We start from the raw sequence: 19,477 nt of genomic DNA, 5'->3' as shown, positions 1-19,477 counted from the left end.
TAAAGCCCGCTTCAGTTTGCATTTTCCTTTATGGTAACTACAGCAAATTCCATCTTCTCCCTCTTTTTATACTATCTATACTACATAATTAACACCAATCTGCTGATTGTACAACACAATTTGATTATTTGCTGTGAAAATTGGTTGATTATTCCCTGTGACTGCTATATGTATGCATGTCTTATTCTGTCTTGGGCGAAGGGACAATGTTTATTCCCTTGTCACTTAAAACATGGTCTACAAATTGGCAGCAGCAGCAGTACCTGAGAGCTTGTGAGAACTGCAGAATCTTAATCCTCCCTCCAGACCTATTGGTCAGAATCTGCATTTTAACAAGATTCTCAAGTGATTCGTGCACACATTAACATCTGAGAAGTGCTGGTTGATTTTTCTTTTATGTACATATTATCTAGCACAAGGCTATGTATGCAGCAGGCATTCAACAAATTAGTTAATAAATTCAGAAAATCAACACAAGTAATGCTCTTGCCAGTTTCTCAAACAGCAGGCATTTAATTTTTATTTAGCTATCAAAAAACTTATATATATAAAATAACTTGGGAAGTTTTACAGAATGAAGCAAAGCTGATTTTTGCTTATAATCGGCTTTATTAAAGAATCTACGTGATTATGTGTCCATGCTGAACTTTTAATTTCTAATGGACTTTAGCATATTCTCAGTAGTAAGAACAGTACAAATAGTAATAGTTAAACAGAACAGCTTTGAAATAAAATTGGTAGCAAAGTACAAATAGAGGTATTTTTGTAAACTTACAAGAGTAGTAAGGGGCTATCAAGGACAACAAAAGACATTATTTGGAAGACTGCAACTACTTGTTCTTTCGTGTTCATGAAGAGTTGAAAGGCGAGTCCAAACAGGAGCTAATTCTAATTACACTGAAATAATAAATAATATACTCAAGGTGTACTTCAGAGGGTATATATTTTCAAAGCATGCATTTTTAAAATGAGATATTCCCAAGGCAAACATTTTCTTCAGCAATCTTCTATAGGAATATAAAATGCTTATGAATCTATTCACATAAATGATGTTCAACTACTTAAAGAACTATTGAGCATACAATTTTTTTTTTCAGGAAATGTCTACCCAAGCACATTGTCATTTTTACCTAAAAGTCTAGTGTTTATATAGCCAACATAAAAAAGGATTTAAGCTTCCAAAATGTCTGTATGTAAAATGTGTTCCTAAAACCATTAATTATGGTACAATTATTAAATTTTGAGAAAACCATACCACCAAAATCTTACCTGGTCCAATACAGAAAACCTTCTCAAAATCAGCACAAATACACATTTGCTTGTACAGCTGTGGGGACTGGGCCAGGTATGCATTATTTTTAAAATATGACACAGTAAATACATTGGCTCCTCCTTCACTGGCAGCTGAAATGTAAACATTTATGCTATTATAACCAACTGCAAGCTTATCAAATTTCTAATAAAAACAGTTTATACTTTTAAGAATTTCACTTATAAAAAGATAAAAAATTTCAGAGAAACCATAATCTATATATGATTTATACCTGATTCTAAACCATTTATATTTAGGACAGATTTACTTCTTTGGCTATACCTTCACTTTACTTCTTCAAATGTACACATTCCCTTTCTGCATCAATTTCAAATCTATTAAAGCTACTTTGGAGTTGTAAACATTTTTCTTCAAAAAGGAGAAAAATATTCTTAGTAATTTTTGTAAGTATCAAGAATGCAATGTTCAATTCTTGATTTATAACTAAATGCCATTTGTAACACATTTTTTAGTGTTATTTAAGCAACTCTAAAAAAGGGCAAAATGATTAAAATAAGGTTCTCATATGAGAATGAGAATTAATGAGATTTTCCCACTTGTATTTAGTAATATCACAATGCAGTTTATACAAAACAAAATTGCAATACCAATTTAGAAATAAACCCACATAATGAAAGTAGTTTCTGGTGCAAACTTACATAATAACAATCTTGCTTCATGTGTTACTGCCTCATTTTATAATCACTATCACATAATGACTTCTGAAATAAGGAGATACTGTATTACTGATGTCAGCGATACGTAACTGCTGATATATATATATATACACAGAACAGTCTTCAAAATAAAAAGTCTCATGGATAAACCTTAAGGGACAGTTGGGATTCTCAAATTAAAAAAAAAATATTAAGCAACTTGAGAGCAAGCAAATTTATTTTTAAAAATCAAAAGAAATGTCTTAAAGCATACCTGAGATAATTTTAGGAGTTTGGATCTCCACAAAACCCTTGTTAATTAAAGTTTCACGGAAAAGATGGCAGATGCCAGACTGGAGACGGAAGACTGCCTGACTAGTTGATGTCTAAAAGACAATAATAAAATCAAGTGAAATCAATTTGACACATTAACTGAGATGGAGTATTTTCTAATCAGGCCATCTGAATGGGAAGTTCACAAAGAAAACAATTCATTATATGAGAGAAAAGTTAGGTTATATGACAATTAGTATAAGGATATATCTTGGAATTTTTCTTATTATAGGAGAATGGCAATTTTGCTCTTTAAAATCTCCAACATCTCCAATTCGACTTTGCTGAGAGTCTCATAAAAGATTAGAGAGTAGTTTAGACATAAACTAAGATGCTTAAAAGATTTCAAGTACACAATGCTTCCCAAAACGTGAAGTCAAAGTAGGGGTTAAAAATGTGAACACTTAGGGGAACCTGGGTGGCTCAGTCCATTAAGTGTCAGACTCTTGATTTCCACTCCAGTCATGATCTCAGGGTCATGAGATCAAGCCTTGCATCAGGCTCCAAGCTCAGAGCTCAACGGGGAGTCGGCTTGAGATTCTCTCTGTCCCTCTCCCTTTGCCCTTCTCCCCTGCTTGTGTATGCATGCACGCGTGTGTGCTCTTTCTTGCCCAAATAAATAAATCTTTTTTTTTTTAAAAAGATTTTATTTATTTATTTGACAGAGATAGAGACAGCCAGCGAGAGAGGGAACACAAGCAGGGCGAATGGGAGAGGAAGAAGCAGGCTCATAGCGGAGGAGCCTGATGTGGGGCTCGATCCCATAACGCCAGGATCACGCCCTGAGCCGAAGGCAGACGCTTAACGACTGAGCCACCCAGGCGCCCCCCAAATAAACAAATAAATCTTAAAAAAAACAACGTGAACGCTTACAAGGGCCAGACAAATAACATAAATGGAATAAATGAATGATACTTCCTGGGTTGCGCAGGGCATAGCAGAGGACATAATGCCCTATCCGGAGTGCTAGCTAATGTGGCCATGCCACAGTACTGCCAGATTCACCTCCAACTTTTTGAGAAAAGCCATCTAGATTTAATGTGTAAATCCCCACTTTTCAACAGTGGGGATGAACTTAAGTAAATAATAATAATAAAAAAAATGATGCCAAAGAAAAATACTTTGGGGCCAAATTCTACAGGCACAACCAATAACTTGTGTGAATAAATAGCATGGGCAAAAAGAGTATGATGTCTATCTACTGTGGTCAAAATTATGAAAAACCTGAGGTTTCTAGGCAGTATCAAGAGGACTTTTGATTATTGTTATAGCCTTTTCACCTTTTCTATAGACTACAAATTAAAATGGAAAAGGAAAAGTGACAAAAAAGCAAATACTCAGGGGAGACATATGAGTGTATAATAAAGGTAGACCCATATGATTGCAGAAAGTTGGAAAGAACTTTTAAGGTGACAAAGGATTTAAGCTTTAGGTAGAATATTTAAGGAGGAAGATGTGGTCAAAACATTAAGAAAGAAAGATGACATTGGTTTTACTACAATGATGAAACCACTGAACTCTTTCACTTGCAACCAAACCAAAAAGGGAAACAGAAGACCTATGAGATTACTAAATAAACCACCAGGGCCAACTATTTCTTTATTATTAATTCTGTGCTCAGATCAAATTCAAAGGATTGAGGCATTAATTACTAATCTCTACCTGGTCCACATTCTAAAATGTGCACATAATTTCTTTTACAATTTTGTAGCGATATTAACGGTTATGTTTTTACTTACTAACTTGTCTAAAGCAGGTATCACCTGGCAGCAAGCCCATTTATTGGCTTCGTGTTCCTTTGTCATTTTAAAACAAAGCAAGTCAATATCCTGTGAATTATTACTTGACTGTCCTTGTTGCCTGCAATTATATTTAGGGGAAGGGTCAGTCCGAAAGGTAAATTGTTTCTTGTATTGTCATGCGTATAGGCAAATACCAATTAGTTCTATAAGCCTGAGACAGGTGTGGTGTCCCTGCCCACCTTGATTTCGGCACAATCATGTCACTTAATAAATAAATGAGGCATACCCTAAGATCAATGACTCTGTTGTCTAATCTTGTATCCTGGTTAACAGTAGCTCTTCCTTCCTAAAAAAAGATGAAAAAACAGATTTTACTCATTTTTTTAAGAACACAAAAACACTTTTAAGAAGCCATGTTTACTTTTAAGTGAGAACAGGTGTGCTTATGTGTGTTCACATTACACCCCCAAATCAGGGATCCAAGAAACAAGAAGCAGGGCCAGAGAGAAGCTGTTGTTAAAAGAGAGATGGAAAGAAGAGAAATGCAAATGAACAGAGATTAATGCTTTCTTTCCATCTCCCACCCCGCCAAAGCCTTGCCTCATTACTGGGACATCAGAAGAATTAACCACTTGCACCTTCACTGATTCCTGGATTTTACCTGCTAGTTAAAGACTGAAGGAACAGATAAAAGCTGACAGAGTAGTGGTTCTCAAAAGTATGTTCTGGGCACCACTGAAGGTCCTGAAGACACTTTCAGGGAGTCCATGAAGTCAAACCTATTTTTCACAATGACACACACTCTGTACTGAATTTCCCCAAGGCTTCATGATGTGTGCTATCACAACAGAATGAATGCAGAGGCAGGTATGAGAATCTAATTGTTGTCTATTATAGCAGACATTACAAAGATTTGTAGGTATGTAAGACAATGTCACTCTTGACACTAAATTATTTTTTGTTTTTGAAAATATTTTTCAAAAATGTGTTATTTTTATCATTCCTATAGGATTAACATATATAATCATGTATCTATATTACTGGTACTTGTATTAATACATACTAAATATTTTCTAATTTCTAACATTGCAAATATTGATAAAGATATTCAAAAACAAAAGTTTATGGGGAAATTATTTTTAAGAGTGTAAAGGGATCCTGAGACCAAGAAGTTGGAGAATTGCTGATGTAAGAGTAAATTTAGATAAAAAAATGAAGCTTAAATTACTTCACAGGTACCCTTCATACAAAAGTAGGACATCAAGTTTTCAATGTTCTATAAATTAAACATACAGAGGAAGCAAAGTATTTCAAAAATGTAACTTTAACCTCTTCTCCTTCCACTTCAGGCCGAACGGCATCATCCAGCTGCAGGGGCAGGCGGGGTTCAGCCAAACTGATCACATAAATCTGAAAGTGAAAGATTACCAAAAATATCACGAAGCACACAAAACCTGTTATCTTTTACTTAAAAAAAAATCTACAGTTGACATAAATATGAAGCTATGTTTGCATATATCTTAACTGAAACTACTTGCTAAAATCAAACAAAGATGTGCATGTTTTTTCACTTATAAAACAGGAATCATAGTATTTCTTGCCAACCTCCCTAGGTTGTTGGAAGTTGAATGAGATAACATATATAAAAATACTTTGTAAACTCTAATGTGCATACCAGTGTGACAAATAAGTACCAACTGGGGTCAAGGGGTCTGAGCTTAAGGCCTTGCTTTGTCACATAAAAGCTGTTGTTAGGCAAATCATTTCACCTCAGAGCTTCAATATTCTACTCTGTAAAATAAGGTCTGAGGTAAGAATCAAATGGAGTAATGGATATGAAAACACTTTGCTCTTTTGAAGGGGCCATTAAACAAATGTGTTATTATCACTGTTCACAGCATTTGGCCATTTCTACCACTAGGACCAAAGTCAGCCCAACTCTGCTGTCCGTCAACTCCCTTTTCTCACTCTTTTTCCAAATACCCCTTCTTTGCCATCTTTCATCAAACATGTTATATCTCATTTCCTGCTGCTCTCTTGGTTTGGAGCTACCATGGAAGGTATTCCTCTATGGTGTTAAAATTCCTTTTTATTTGTTAAATTCACTCACATTAATTGCACATTTTAGTGCTAAAATGAAGTTAGGTCATAAAAAATGAGCTAAGGTTTTTTGGCTACTCTTAAAAACATGTTACCCTATTAGTTATTCCCAACTATGTCTTCTCGAAAACCTGTTAAAGCATGAAAGGGAAACAGACCTTATTTAGTTAATTCAGGAAAGGAAATTATATTCTTCCAGTTGTAGATCACATTTAGCACTCAGCTCAGACTCTTTAAGTGTCAGAAGGACACTCCAGTCCTCCTATAGTAAAGTAGAATTATTTGTCACCACCTTCTATGCTCAAGTATAGTGTTTCCTTTTGATGAGTTAATAGAAACTTGATTTCCAATACAAAGTTGTAGAATGGAACAGCTACCTCTTCTATTTTTATAACTAGTAGAAATTCACTTCATTAAGTTGTGAGCACCCCATACTTCACAGTGCTGGCACAAAGTGTGTACTCAGTAACTGCTGGCTGAATAAATAACTGATAAGAGTCAGTGCTTACTGTAAGATCCTTTTTAAGATATAATACTTTATACTTTGTCAGATACTTTATAATTATTTCCATTATGGCAAAGTCTGTAAGCTCTTTAGGCTTTATATTTATCATTTCCATTCATTAAGATTGTATTGAATGCTAGATAATTAGAATATTTTAGAAGTACATTAACTGCTCTGTTCACTAAAATTTTACTTACTGAAGTTTTGAAAAAGATATGTTACTTGGAAAATAGGGGGTTGTTTTACTTGGTCAGCATACCCTTAGGCTGGTTTGCCTTTACTAGGTTACACACTTCTTTGTGTGGTTGGTTTGAAATGAAGCTTACACAAAGGAAAAAAAAGTAACTTGGCAAGTTAGGTCAGTAAAAAACAGATTTTCTAAGTCTTGAAGAGTTCCCATGACAATTCCAGTTAAATACAACCTTACTCTCAAATTAGTGGGTATGAGTCTACCTTTCTGCATCTGTCCGTGTGCCTGACTGCTCTATCTTATATATGCTCACGCACAAGCAAATACACATACAGGGATGAGGGCAGGAAGTGACTACTCCTTAAGGGAAATTTAATGATGCATATTGTAGATACAAACTAGGCCTGGACCTAAGAACTGCAGGTTCAAAACTGCAGGCTTATTTCAAAAGTACTAAATATGTGTGAGTTCACTTACAGTATTTTAAAAGTCAATGATAACGAGCACTTACAGTTTTTACGTCTGAGAAGAAAATAGATGTGGGATAAATCTTATATGAAAGGAGGTCATTGCTAGAATGTAAGACCAACACAGTTTTGTCTCTTTTGATTTCTCTATAAAGTATCAGAAATATGATGACTATAAGGAAATACAATCATTAAGAATTAGTATAATTAATCAACCTTTAGAGGTATATTGTCAGAAGAAAGTTCATAGCAACATATACTCATAATAGTGAACAAAGCTTTTTAGATGTGTTTTATATTTTTCCCTATATGAATATGGTAGATTGTTTGAAAAAAAATGGCTCTAATAATTCCTCAGGCTCCTGTATACAAGTCTTTTTTCAACGATGTTGCCTCTCTTCCCATCAAGAGGTGAATCTTTCGCCATCCCTTAAATCTAAGTTATTTCATGTGACTTGCTTTGACCAATGACATATTTAGCAAATGTGGCACAAGGAGAAGTTTGAAAAGTGCTTGCACACTACGGCTTTCCTCTTCCACTGCTGGGAACCCTTCTGGTACCATGTCAGTAAGCCTGGGCTAGCCCGCTGGATGAACAGAGGCCACAGGGAGAAATGTCCCAGAATTATCAGTAGGCCCAGATGATGTCATGCAGAGCAGATGAGCCATCCCAGATAGGCTGACTCTAACTGCCCCATGCACAGAAAATAGGCAAATAGGGGCGCCTGGGTGGCACAGCGGTTAAGCGTCTGCCTTCGGCTCAGGGCGTGATCCCTGCGTTATGGGATCGAGCCCCGCATCAGGCTCCTCTGCTGTGAGCCTGCTTCTTCCTCTCCCACTCCCCCTGCTTGTGTTCCCTCTCTCGCTGACTGTCTCTATCTCTGTCAAATAAATAAACAAAATCTTTAAAAAAAAAAAAAAGAAAAGAAAGAAAATGGGCAAATGTTTTAAGTATTGGGGTGGTCTGTTATAGAACAAAAGCAAATTGATTCAGTAATCAACTTATAAACCTCAATATTTTACATCAACTCTAAGAACATATAGATTTGATATGAATGGTTATAAGAACCACTCAAATGTATTTCTGTACCCAATTTTATATTTTGAAAGAAAGTTACCTTTTGAACGTGTAACTCTACGTCTTGCTGTGTACAGCTTCCAATTTTCTGATTCACTTTTCTCACTACACCTTCTACATCTACGATGCTCTCTTTGTTAATGCTGTCAAAAGAAAAAATCCCCAACTTTAATCATCTCATCAGAGGTGTCAGAATTCATTTGGTGTTTCAACAGTAAAGCTGAAATATTAAATTCTTTTTTAATACAGTAAGCCACTTGAGATAAAGCCAGTCTATTTAACCTACTTACAATAAGCTATTACACAGCACACCCTGTGAGATTTCTTGAAGAGATGATTTTCTAGATGCCATAATTTAGTTACCATTCATAAAATACTCTGAACATAAATGGCAACAGGACCAACACTGAATTGTGAAAAGTAGAAAAAAGTCTTTCAATTATTTATTAAAGAACATTTCCCTTCCTATAGTTGAAATTTACAAAGATCAGCATTTCCTATAAGGAGAAGCATGGGCTTCAATAAATGCAATTACTGGTACGTAATGGAATTAAATAATAGAAGAAGGTCAACTGAAAAGATTTCAAGGTAATAAAAGGACATTAGGTTGCTACAATTAAGCCCTCCACGCCTATAGTTTCTAAGTACAAACTGTCATTGGATTTATGGCAGACCGAGTATAGGATTGTGTAATTCCATTTAAGAATGTCTACCTGAAGCTCAATATACACTAAATGGATCAACTGGGCAGTTGAATTTTATAACAAACTTGAATTTTGAACATAAGGCACTCAAATTCTGAAATGTAAAATTTATGAAGTAGCTTATTAAGCTCACTAATTGGTTATTTTTTGGTCTCTAGTATATAACCAAGGGAGAGAGGGTATAATCCAAAATGGTGGTTCCCATACAAAATGCACCAGTTCTACCTCTGTGTATATTATTATACTGACAGAATATATCATAATATATTTGTGGAAAAGGATTAAGATTTAACCTTCAGTTCTTGGAGAGTGATGTCAGTGTCATGGCAGCTCAACTGGCCAAAATTATCAATCTTAAACTACCAATTAAAACTCTCAGGTGGTAAATGGAACTGCAGAAGTGAGGTGAAAAGAGAAGAAGGAAGAAAAACGCAAAAGTGGTAACTGGGAGACAATGGAGCTCCTGACACAGCTGGCATAATAGAAAGGGCAAAAATGCATCAAGAAAATCTGTTCTGGACTCCCTGTTTATCTGCTGTGTCATAAGCCCCAGTTAACTTTTATATTAATCTTTCATGGCTTAAGTCCCAACCCAGAATCCTGCAAAATGAATGACAAGAATCTAAAAAAAACAAAACAAAACAAAAGCAAGAAAAAAAAAAAAGAAGAAAAAAGAAGATTTAATTTTCATAGGAAAAGTTCTATTTATTCTGCTGAGGAATTGGGTCCTTAGTAGTTGCGGTGCCATTCGACAAGATTTCAGAAATCCAACAATGCTTATTTTACCCAAGAGAACATCACAATCCATTTCAATTAACATTTGCTCAGGGATGGAAAAGGATCAAAATGAGGAGAGGTGAAAAGTGGTGAAGAAAGGAAGAAAAATTTTCATTTCATTTTACTACACTGTCTAGAATTCTATATGTCTGATACCAACTTTAAAAAAAACCCCAACGGTATATACATATTTTTTATACTCATAAGTCTCCTGCACTAGAGCCAATACCTAATATCTAGCTCAAATCTTGTACACCGAAGAAACTCAAAATTTATTGTGGTATATTGTTAAAGGGCTTTCTAACACTGGCAATCTAGAGTCACTGAATCATTCTTCAGTATGATTTCCAACTACCAGTTGCCTCTTCTGATTGAATGAGTAAACCTGATAACTGAGTGTATGATTCAGGCTATGTGAGAATACTATGATTAGCTCACACCTTTCCAAGAGGAAGGCTTTCTTTTCCTTACTGATCGGTGTGTTTCATCAAGTAACCTGTTCTGTCCCAACTATAGTGCGACCCTGGCCCTCTTGGGTCATCCCCTTAGTAAGAGGCCTACCCTTATAAGAAAGTCCTCTTCAAGCCAACTCAAGTTATCTACTCTGAATGATTGACCACTAAGTTTATATCCTTCCAGAAAAAAGCTGGATGTGATCTGACACTCTGCCCTAAAGGGCCAATTAAAGAAAATAAGTTTCTTTTTTCCTCAAAAGTACCAGATGACTTCTTTTATCCTGGACCTGAAACTTGTAACTAAGTCTATGTTTAGTACTTTTATTTAATTAGGTAATATTTTGTGATAAAATACTTGTTCAGCTAGACAAAAAATAGCCACTATTTTAAACGTCATTTCTAGCACCAAACAACTCACAAAAGGAACTTCTGAAAATCCAACCTATTTCTTAAACTAGGGCCAAAGACAGACTTCTATCACAAATTAGTCTGCTGAATCAATTAGAAAGAAGAGAGAATTAAACAGATACAGAGGATACTTATAATTAATTAATTTGCTCTTCCAATCTCAGTATTATCTCCTTATTATACCTAGCAGCTATACACCGTTAACAGAATAGTCTCTTTAGATATTAGTAACACCATTCCATGATTTTTTTAAACCTTGGATAATTTAGCTCTAGTATCTCTATTACTACATCTATATCCTGCTAATGTTATTTATCTGTAGACATGAATGAATTCGGTACAAATAATATTAAAATAAAACAAAGAGCCAGATTTGAAAAAAAGGGTCAGACTAGAACTTGCTAGTCAGCTTTAGTAAAGCATTAATGAGGGTTTTATGTATGTGTGTATATAATTAGAGTCAATGCAAGAGAGGGATAGGAATCATGAATAAGCTACTGCTAGTAGAAGGATGAAATTTTACTTTTTAGAAAAAGCCTAATTAATATGATTTTAACTGATATTGTATGTTAAGATGGCTTAAAACTTTGGAGTGTGTATACTGTAGTTTGACTGCTGTGATAAAGAGACCCTGTTAAAGTTTCAGTTTTGTATTTTGAAACTAATATGCCACTATACCCCTATTTTGAAAGAGGGTTATGTCAGACAACTAAAAGCCTTGGGTTTTTAGAGGATACAGCAGGAAAAAAAATCCACGGTCAAAAGCAGAGAACTCCCAGGAACTATCTGATTGTAGAAGAAATGCATGAAGTAAATTAAAACACATCTTCCAAGAGCTAAGTCAGCTATCTTTATTATTACCATTGCCTCCCAAAACACACTATCACCGTATTGTGTTTTACACCTCTTCTACTTTCCAACCACCCTTCTGACATATAAATAATCACTCTACAAATAAGATAAATTAGTTACAGCCTTGATATTAAAAAATGCCCTAATAGGCTATCCTATTCGTGTCATCCACCAGGAACCAACAATCAATCTAATAGTTTACTTCTAACTGACACTGTCTTTAGAAAATAAAATTGTAGGGGCACCTGTGTGGGTCAGTTGGTTGGGCAACCGACTCTTGATTTCAGCTCAGGTTGTGATCTCAGTGTCATAAGATCTGGCCCCACATCAGGCTCTGCACTCAGTCTGCTTGAGATTCTTTCTCCCTCTCCTTCTGCCCCCCCTTCCCCTGCTCATGCTTGCTCTCTAAAATAAATAAATAAAGCCTTAAAAAAAATGTAAAAAGCATCCTTTATATATTTTATAAAAATATTTTGAGTTAGCTATCAGTTTTTTTTTTTTTTAAACAAATGGCTCTCTCTCAAAATAAATAAAATGTTTAAAAAAAGGGGGGGAGGAGTGCCTGGGTGGTGCAGCTGGTTTAGTGCCTGTCTTCAGCTCAGGTCCTGCATTGGGCTCCCTGCTTAGTGGGGAGTCTGCTTCTCCCTCTACTCCTCCCCCCTGCTTGTGATCTCTCTCTCTCTCTCAAATAAATAAAATCTTTTTTAAAAACCAGAACAAATGGAATAATGTATGAATAACTCAATTATAAAATGTGCGACTTGGAAGAAATACAAACTACTCCATTATCTGAAGGAATAAAATCCCATCTTTCCAACCTGAGTGCCATATAGTTTGCTACCCAGGGCCTCACTAACTACCTCAGGGACACTTTCAGTATCACAGTTTTATCAATCTTGATTATAAATTTTCATATCTACATTACCTAAGAAGCAACAAACTAAAAAAAGAAGTCTAATAGAACTATTAGAAGTAGGCACTATTAGAAGTATTAAGAGTTGACTACTGAAGAATATATACCAAAAAATAAACAGGAAAGTGACAAAGAACCACAGTGTAACTTAGCATAGTAATAGATGTTCATAGTAATAACCCTCTGACATTAAAAAAAAAAGTTTTTCAAAAGGAAGAATGTATAAAATAGACTTCAAAGATTCTGTTAAAATTGTCAGAATAGTTTCAGTACTTAAATGAGGTAAGCTTCATAGTCTCAAATAATGTACTAATGAGTAATGCCTTATTCTTCAATGCTGCCAAACTTTTTTTTTTAAGTTCTTAGCTTATCTCTGTGGCGCACTAAATTCTTGCTCTCAAGTCTTTGCTCCCCCTATAGTAGTAGTATTCATCCATACCTTTGCCATAGATTCAAGGTAAGACAGAGGGTAATTTTTTGCCTCTTGGCTTTGGCCATATGACTCGCTTATCAATGACAAATCAGTGGATGTGATGCCAGTAAAGGCTTGAAATGTGCTTGTGCAGCTGAACCTGCCCTTCAGCATTCNNNNTGCTTTTCTCCATAATATGATGTCTGAAGTAGCTGTTGGTCCAAGGAAGCTGAGAAACACAAAGAGTAGACCAGGACACAAACCACAGCTTCAAAACAAGCCTAGATGAGCTAAATTCTAGCTGACTGACAGATGTGTGAGCAAGAAATCAAAGTTTATTGTAAGATGCTGCTGAAATTTTACTATTGGTAAAGTATACAATACATACAACTTAGCTTTTTAACCACAATTAGATGTATAATTCAGTGGCATTCACAATGTTGTGCAACCACCACCACTATCCATTTCTAGAACTTTTTCATTATCTCAGAAACTCTGTACTCATTAAATAATTAACTCTCTACTCATTCCAACTTCCCCCCACCCCCACCTCAGCTCCTGGTAACCTCTATTCTACTTTCTGTCTCCAAGAACTTAATTACTCTAGGTACCTCAGGTATGTGGAACTATATATTTGTCCTTTTGTGTCTGACTTATTTCACTTGGCATAAAGTTTTCAAGGTTCATCTATATTACAGCTTTTATCAGAACTTCATTTCTTTTTAAGGCGGAATAATATTTCATTATATGTACATAATACATTTTGTTTAACCATTCATCTGTTGATGGATATTTGGGTTGTTTTCCGTTTAGGTTATTGTGAATAATGCTGCTATGAACAATAGCATACCAGTATCTGTTTGAGTCCCTACTTTCAACTCTTCTGGGTATCTATCTAGAAGTGGAATTGTTGGATCATAATTTTATGTTTAACTTTTTAAGGAATTGCCATATTGTTTTCCACAGCAGCAGTACCATTTTACATTCCCACCAGCAATGCATGAGGGTTCCAATTTCTCTACATCACTAACACTCATTATTTCTCTTTTTCTTTTGAGGGGGGGGTAACAGTTATCCTAATGGATATAAAGTGATATCTCATTGTGGTTTTGGTTTGCATTTCCCAAATGCCTAGTGATGTTGAGCATCCTTTCATGTGCTTACTGGCCATCTGTATATCTTCTTTGGAGAAATGTCTATTCAAGTCCCTTGCCCATTTTGGAATGGGGTTGTTGTTGTTATAAGTTATCAGAGTTTTTATATATTCTGGATATTAATCCTTTATCAGATATATGATTTGCAAATATTTTCTCCAATTCTGCGGATTGTCTGTTCACTCTCTTGATAGTGCCCTTTGATGCATAAAATGTTTTAGTTTCAATGAAGTCAAATTAATCTAGATTTAGTTTTGTCACTTCTACTTTTGGTGTTATATCTAAGAAATCACTGCTAAATCCAATGTCATAAAGCTTCTGGCCTATGTTTTCTTCTAAGAGTTTCATAGTTTCAGCTCTTATATTTAAGTAATTGATCGATTTTTGTTTTGTTTTTAAAAGATTTTATTTATGTATTTGTCAGAGAGAGAGAGAGAAAGGGAGAAAGAGAGAGAGCACAAGCAGGGGGAGCAGAAGAAGGCTCCCTGCTGAGCAAGGAGCTCGATGCGGGACTGGATCCCAGGACCCTGGGATCATGACCTGAGCCAAACACAGAAGCTTAACCAACTGAGCCACCCAGGCTCAATTAACAGGTTAATTGATCCATTTTGAGTTAATTTTTATATATGGTGTATGTATGGTAAGGTCTTTGGCATATGGATATCCAGTTTTCCCAGCACCATTTGTTGAAAAGACCATCCTTTCCCCATTAAAAGGTCTTGGTACCCTTGTCAAAATTCCATTGGCCATTTAAGCCAGGGTTTATTTATGGACTCTCTCTTCTATTCCATTGGTTTATATGTCTATCCTTATGTTAGTACCACATACTTTTGATTACTGTAGCTTTGTAGGAAGTTTTGAAATCAGGGAGTGCGAGTCCTCCAAATTGTTCTTTTTTTCCAAAACCGTTTTGGCTATTCTGGGCCCCTTGAGAGTCCACATGAATTTTAAGATGGGTTTTTCTATTTCTGCAAAAAATGCCATTGGGATTTTTGAAAGGGATTGCACTAAATCTGCAGATGGCTTTGAATAGTCTTACCATACAGCAGAATTTAAGATGGTTTAGTACACAGTTTTTTTCCAACAGCTAATTCATAATGGAATGCATCATATACCCAACCCCTTCTTCCTATAATCACTGTTTACTATTTGGTCTATACTCCTCCCAATTTTTTCTCCTTTGCAAAAAATATGTAATGCTTCATAAATTTTGTGTTGTCCTTCTACAGTAGTTTTGTTCATTTTCCTCTGTATTTTTTTTAATGAAGAAGCAAGAGTTTTATTTTTACAGATCAAACAAAACTGATCTTAATATATATCAAAGCCTAAAGCATTTTTATTCCCATATCACTTACCAATTTCCATTTATGTTCCAGTTCCTGCATGAGGTGCTTTACACATATACCATTTCACTTAAACTTCTCAAAGGCCTACGAGATAGATATGACCACCGCTTTATAGCTGAGAAAACTGAGACTCTACAAGAGGTCAAGTAAGTAGGCTAAGATTATACAGTAGTAAGATAATGTATTGATTACTGCACTAGACTGTTCGTTCTGTTCCAGACTCACAATTTAGCACCAAATTTTAAATACTCCAGAATGCATCATCAGCTCACTCCGAAATAAGACATTCTCATTCTTAGGGGCTCACAAGCTGCCACATTCCTTTATGATTTATGTGAAGCAACTGGAAATAGCAGGCCCTTCACAAATGGTTTTCAAAATGCTCAAGAATCATACTATCTTCTTGTAACACTGATGCATCTTGATGTCCTGCTATTATTGCCAGCCTTAAACAGTATGATGTTATTAAAGTTGTATTTTACTTAGAAATTAATCCTAGGGTGCCTGGGTAGCTCAGCTGATTAAGCGTCTGATTCTTGATTTCAGCTCAGATCATGAGATTGAGCCAGGCATGGGCTCCGTGCTCAGCGGGGAGTCGGCTTGAGAGTCTCTCCCTTTCCCTCTGTGCCTCCCCCTGCTTACTCTTCTTTCTCTGTCTCTAATAATAAAGAAAAAAAAAAAAGAAATTAATCCCATAAACTGAGAATTTCTGACAGATTTTAGATCTACTTTTAAAAGTCCATCTTTATCAAAGTTTTTAATACAGATGTTGAACTGGACAGGACCGAATACAGAAGTTCTATTTCTCCTCCAATAGGTAGTATATAGATAAGTATATCACTCCAACAAAGACGTATAAACCACCTATATACAGTTTTTCAAAGAGCTGCAATCTACAGCAGTATAACGACCTAGCCTATATTCACCAACTTATTATCCACATGATGACAAGGAGTACCCACATGCCCATTCCCTCTGGGCCTCGACTGTACGTGATATATACATACACTTCTACCACAGCCCCTGTAGCATGTCTCTGCACGCAGTTGTTCATCTATTTTGCCCTCTCCCCAAATTAAGTTCCTTATGTGATACACGTGTCATGGTATTCCCAAGCCCAGCAGAGTGCCTGGACCAGAGATGCTAAATAAGTTTTCCAAATCAGTGATTTCTTTTGAGGATTATTTTGATATTTTACAATTCTAAAAGTTAATGCAGCAAACTGAAATTTCAACCTACCAACTAAGTAAAATACCTATTTTTAGATGAAAGATCTAGAAAGGAAAGAAAATGCACAAACTTATATGCAGCTAGGTGACTCATAGAATGAAAAATACACTTGTGACTCACCAGCTACCAATAAATCACTTAACCACAATGACTAATATGAAGAAAAAGAAAATAAAACACGTATGTACACTAGTTAACTAACAGTCTGAAAAAGCCTTTTTTTTCAGAATCCAAACATCTCTATGCTGGGTGGGAAGAGGGGTGTTACAAACGTACAAACAGCAAAATATAATTTTTAACTTTAACAACTGGTATTCAAATTAACTGCAGCCCTTTATAGTAGTCGCTATAACTTTAGCTTGAAACTTCATTTTTTTCTCCAAATTTTTAAATAAGAAAAAAATGGAACTAAGACCGTTGAAGGAAATATTACAGATCACTTAGCCACATGGACCTTAAACTTGCTGCTCCTTTTTCTTTTCCCTTCTAGCTTGAAACTTGAAACACTGTGTTTATATTCACTGTACCCCTTAATAGCAGTCAATACAAAAAGGCCTCTAGGGCTGCCTTTGAAAAAATTTTGTCTTTACAAAACTCAACCATAACTAACACAAGACTACTGTGTCCATTACTTCAAAATGGCACTAAATAAAAAATAATTTTGAAAAGAAAAAAAGAGATTACTTCTTGTCTCAACTCAAACACCAGCCACTAATTTTAGAAAATTAATGTCAACATAAGATGGAGATCTAGAAACACAGGACTGGATAGGTATCCCATCTTCCTGCTTCCAGACAAATTTCATTTAAGGACCACAAACCATTTTGGATACACAATTAAGAACCTCTTCTTAAAGATCTCTAGGGAATGAGATGTGCCAACCTTCCTATGTAACTCATTTAGTTGCTTCATTTTTATATGCATTGAACCATGAGAAAATTGATCTTTCCAACAGATTGATTAAAATAATGTGTTGAAGAGTCCTGTGGCACTTAAATCCAATTAGTGAGTCAACTTTTCAGATTAGTATATTGATGAATTGGATATTCCTAGGAAAGATAAGCGGGGACAACAACTGACCCCATATTAAGTGCCAATGTTGCTCTTAAGGAATACACTCAAAAGCTAGAAACTGCTAGTTGTACAATCTAGTTAGTAAGGCAAAAATAAGCACCTCAGATTTAATATCTAAAGTAAATGCTAAGATAGTTATCCACTTAAGATATTAAAAGTGACCTCATATTTTGCCTTTTAAATGATTGGGAAACCCCAGCTGGAACTATCTGATTTGATATTTTTAATAGTGGAGTCTTTGCTTTTTTCCACCTGGTATATGGCCAGAGGGAATAGAGTTAAATGTAGGGCCTCATGGAATTAACATATAAATACCATTATTTCTGCCATTTTGTTGTGTAAGAGTTCACATGTTTTAAATGTCCAGTCTCTTAAGGTAACACTATTCAAAATGGAAACACCTTGAGAATAAACAAACAGTCCTTAGGCACTCCTCTAAAGATAATCGCAATCATTTCACAAATAAGAACTAAGACAAAATGAAAACAAGCTGAGGATTAGAAATGGTCTTTTTCTCATGGACATATTTCTAAGCATGCTATTTTTCGAACCAAAGATTCTAGCAGAAAGGGTGGTTAGCTGACTCACTAAGCTGCTACCTTTCCAAAGTGAATGTATTAGTAAATATTCATTTGAATTACCTCATGCTTCGCTGGTCCTCAAATTTCTAAAGTAAGCTAAAAACATCTATAAGTAAGGATTTTTGCTTCATTTAAATAAGTTACAGAATCTACCAGAATTTATATGTTGTCGTTCATGTGCTGTTTTTAATTATAATACAAGGCTGATACATTAAGCAATAGAAGTCATAGTGTTTTCCAAATTTTTCTTTTCTAATTATAATCGTAGTTAGAAACCAAAGGATCAAGAGGAATGAGATACTGAAGAGTTCAGTGAAACAATGAAAACAGGGGTCACCTATAAAACTCTATTTTCATTATAAAGTGATTGTGCACTGGGTGTTATACATAACTAATGAATCACTGAACACGACATCAAAAACTAATGATGTACTATACTGTGGCTAACTGAACATAATAATAAAAAAAGAATACATTCCACTAGGCCCAGCTTAGGAAAAAAATCAACTTGTTGTGCCATGAATACACAATATACTCCTTAACCTCGGTGTTAGATGATGGCATCAGGAGTCTATGGGGCTGGGTAGTTTGTCGAGCATTCACAGGGCAAAAGAAAGGGGAACAGCGGGTAAGGATGCAGTGTGGGTAGTTCTGGGAATGGAACTGGGTTGCATGAGTTCAGAAGAGGACAGAAAACGTAGGACAAAAAGGGGAGACTGGCAAAAAGACCAGAAGTTTTGATGAGGTCCAACAGAAGATTAGGAGGCATGGGATAGGTAAAAAGTTGGAAATAATGGTTAGAGAGAATCGCCACTGGAGTTTAAAGTCAAGTTCTAAGGAGCAAAATCCAAGTGGCGGCCACAGGAGTGAGTTATTAAAATGAATAGTGAAGCTAGTGGAGGAGAAGTAAGGAATTTTAAGGCCAAGCTATTCCAAATGAACACCTAAAGACATTCAGAGTGAGATGACTTGAAATGAGAGGAATACAATACTATCAACCAGAAAAATAAAATGGCTTTGAGTCGACTACACTTCAATAAAAAAATAAAAATGTGACACTTATTGTAGTATTATTTTTGTATTTCTCAACCATTCAACACGTATCAAGCTATTCTACCTACATTAAAAAAAATAAGGTTCTTTTCAAAAAACTACATCACTGATGAAGTTTTTGACCATTGTGCTATT

General features: G+C 35.4%; 1 protein-coding gene across 1 annotated transcript in view; it reads right to left on the bottom strand.

Annotated features, from left to right (window-relative positions):
- The window catches only part of DARS1 (aspartyl-tRNA synthetase 1), a 57,944-nt gene that overhangs the window by 12,063 nt on the left and 26,404 nt on the right, over positions 1–19,477 (bottom strand). The window contains exons 5-9 of the mRNA XM_008695860.2: positions 8,424–8,526; positions 5,373–5,453; positions 4,330–4,389; positions 2,243–2,354; positions 1,270–1,404 (exon numbers count right to left, since the gene is read on the bottom strand). Coding sequence (XP_008694082.1) covers positions 1,270–1,404; positions 2,243–2,354; positions 4,330–4,389; positions 5,373–5,453; positions 8,424–8,526 — 491 coding nt within the window. The remainder of the gene's footprint in view (positions 1–1,269; positions 1,405–2,242; positions 2,355–4,329; positions 4,390–5,372; positions 5,454–8,423; positions 8,527–19,477) is intronic.

Source organism: Ursus maritimus, unplaced genomic scaffold (genome assembly GCF_017311325.1).
Source record: "Ursus maritimus isolate PB19 unplaced genomic scaffold, ASM1731132v1 scaffold_1, whole genome shotgun sequence".
Taxonomy (NCBI): domain Eukaryota; kingdom Metazoa; phylum Chordata; class Mammalia; order Carnivora; family Ursidae; genus Ursus; species Ursus maritimus.
The sequence above is the reverse complement of the archived record's forward strand: the minus strand, read 5'-3'. Positions and strand labels throughout refer to the sequence as shown.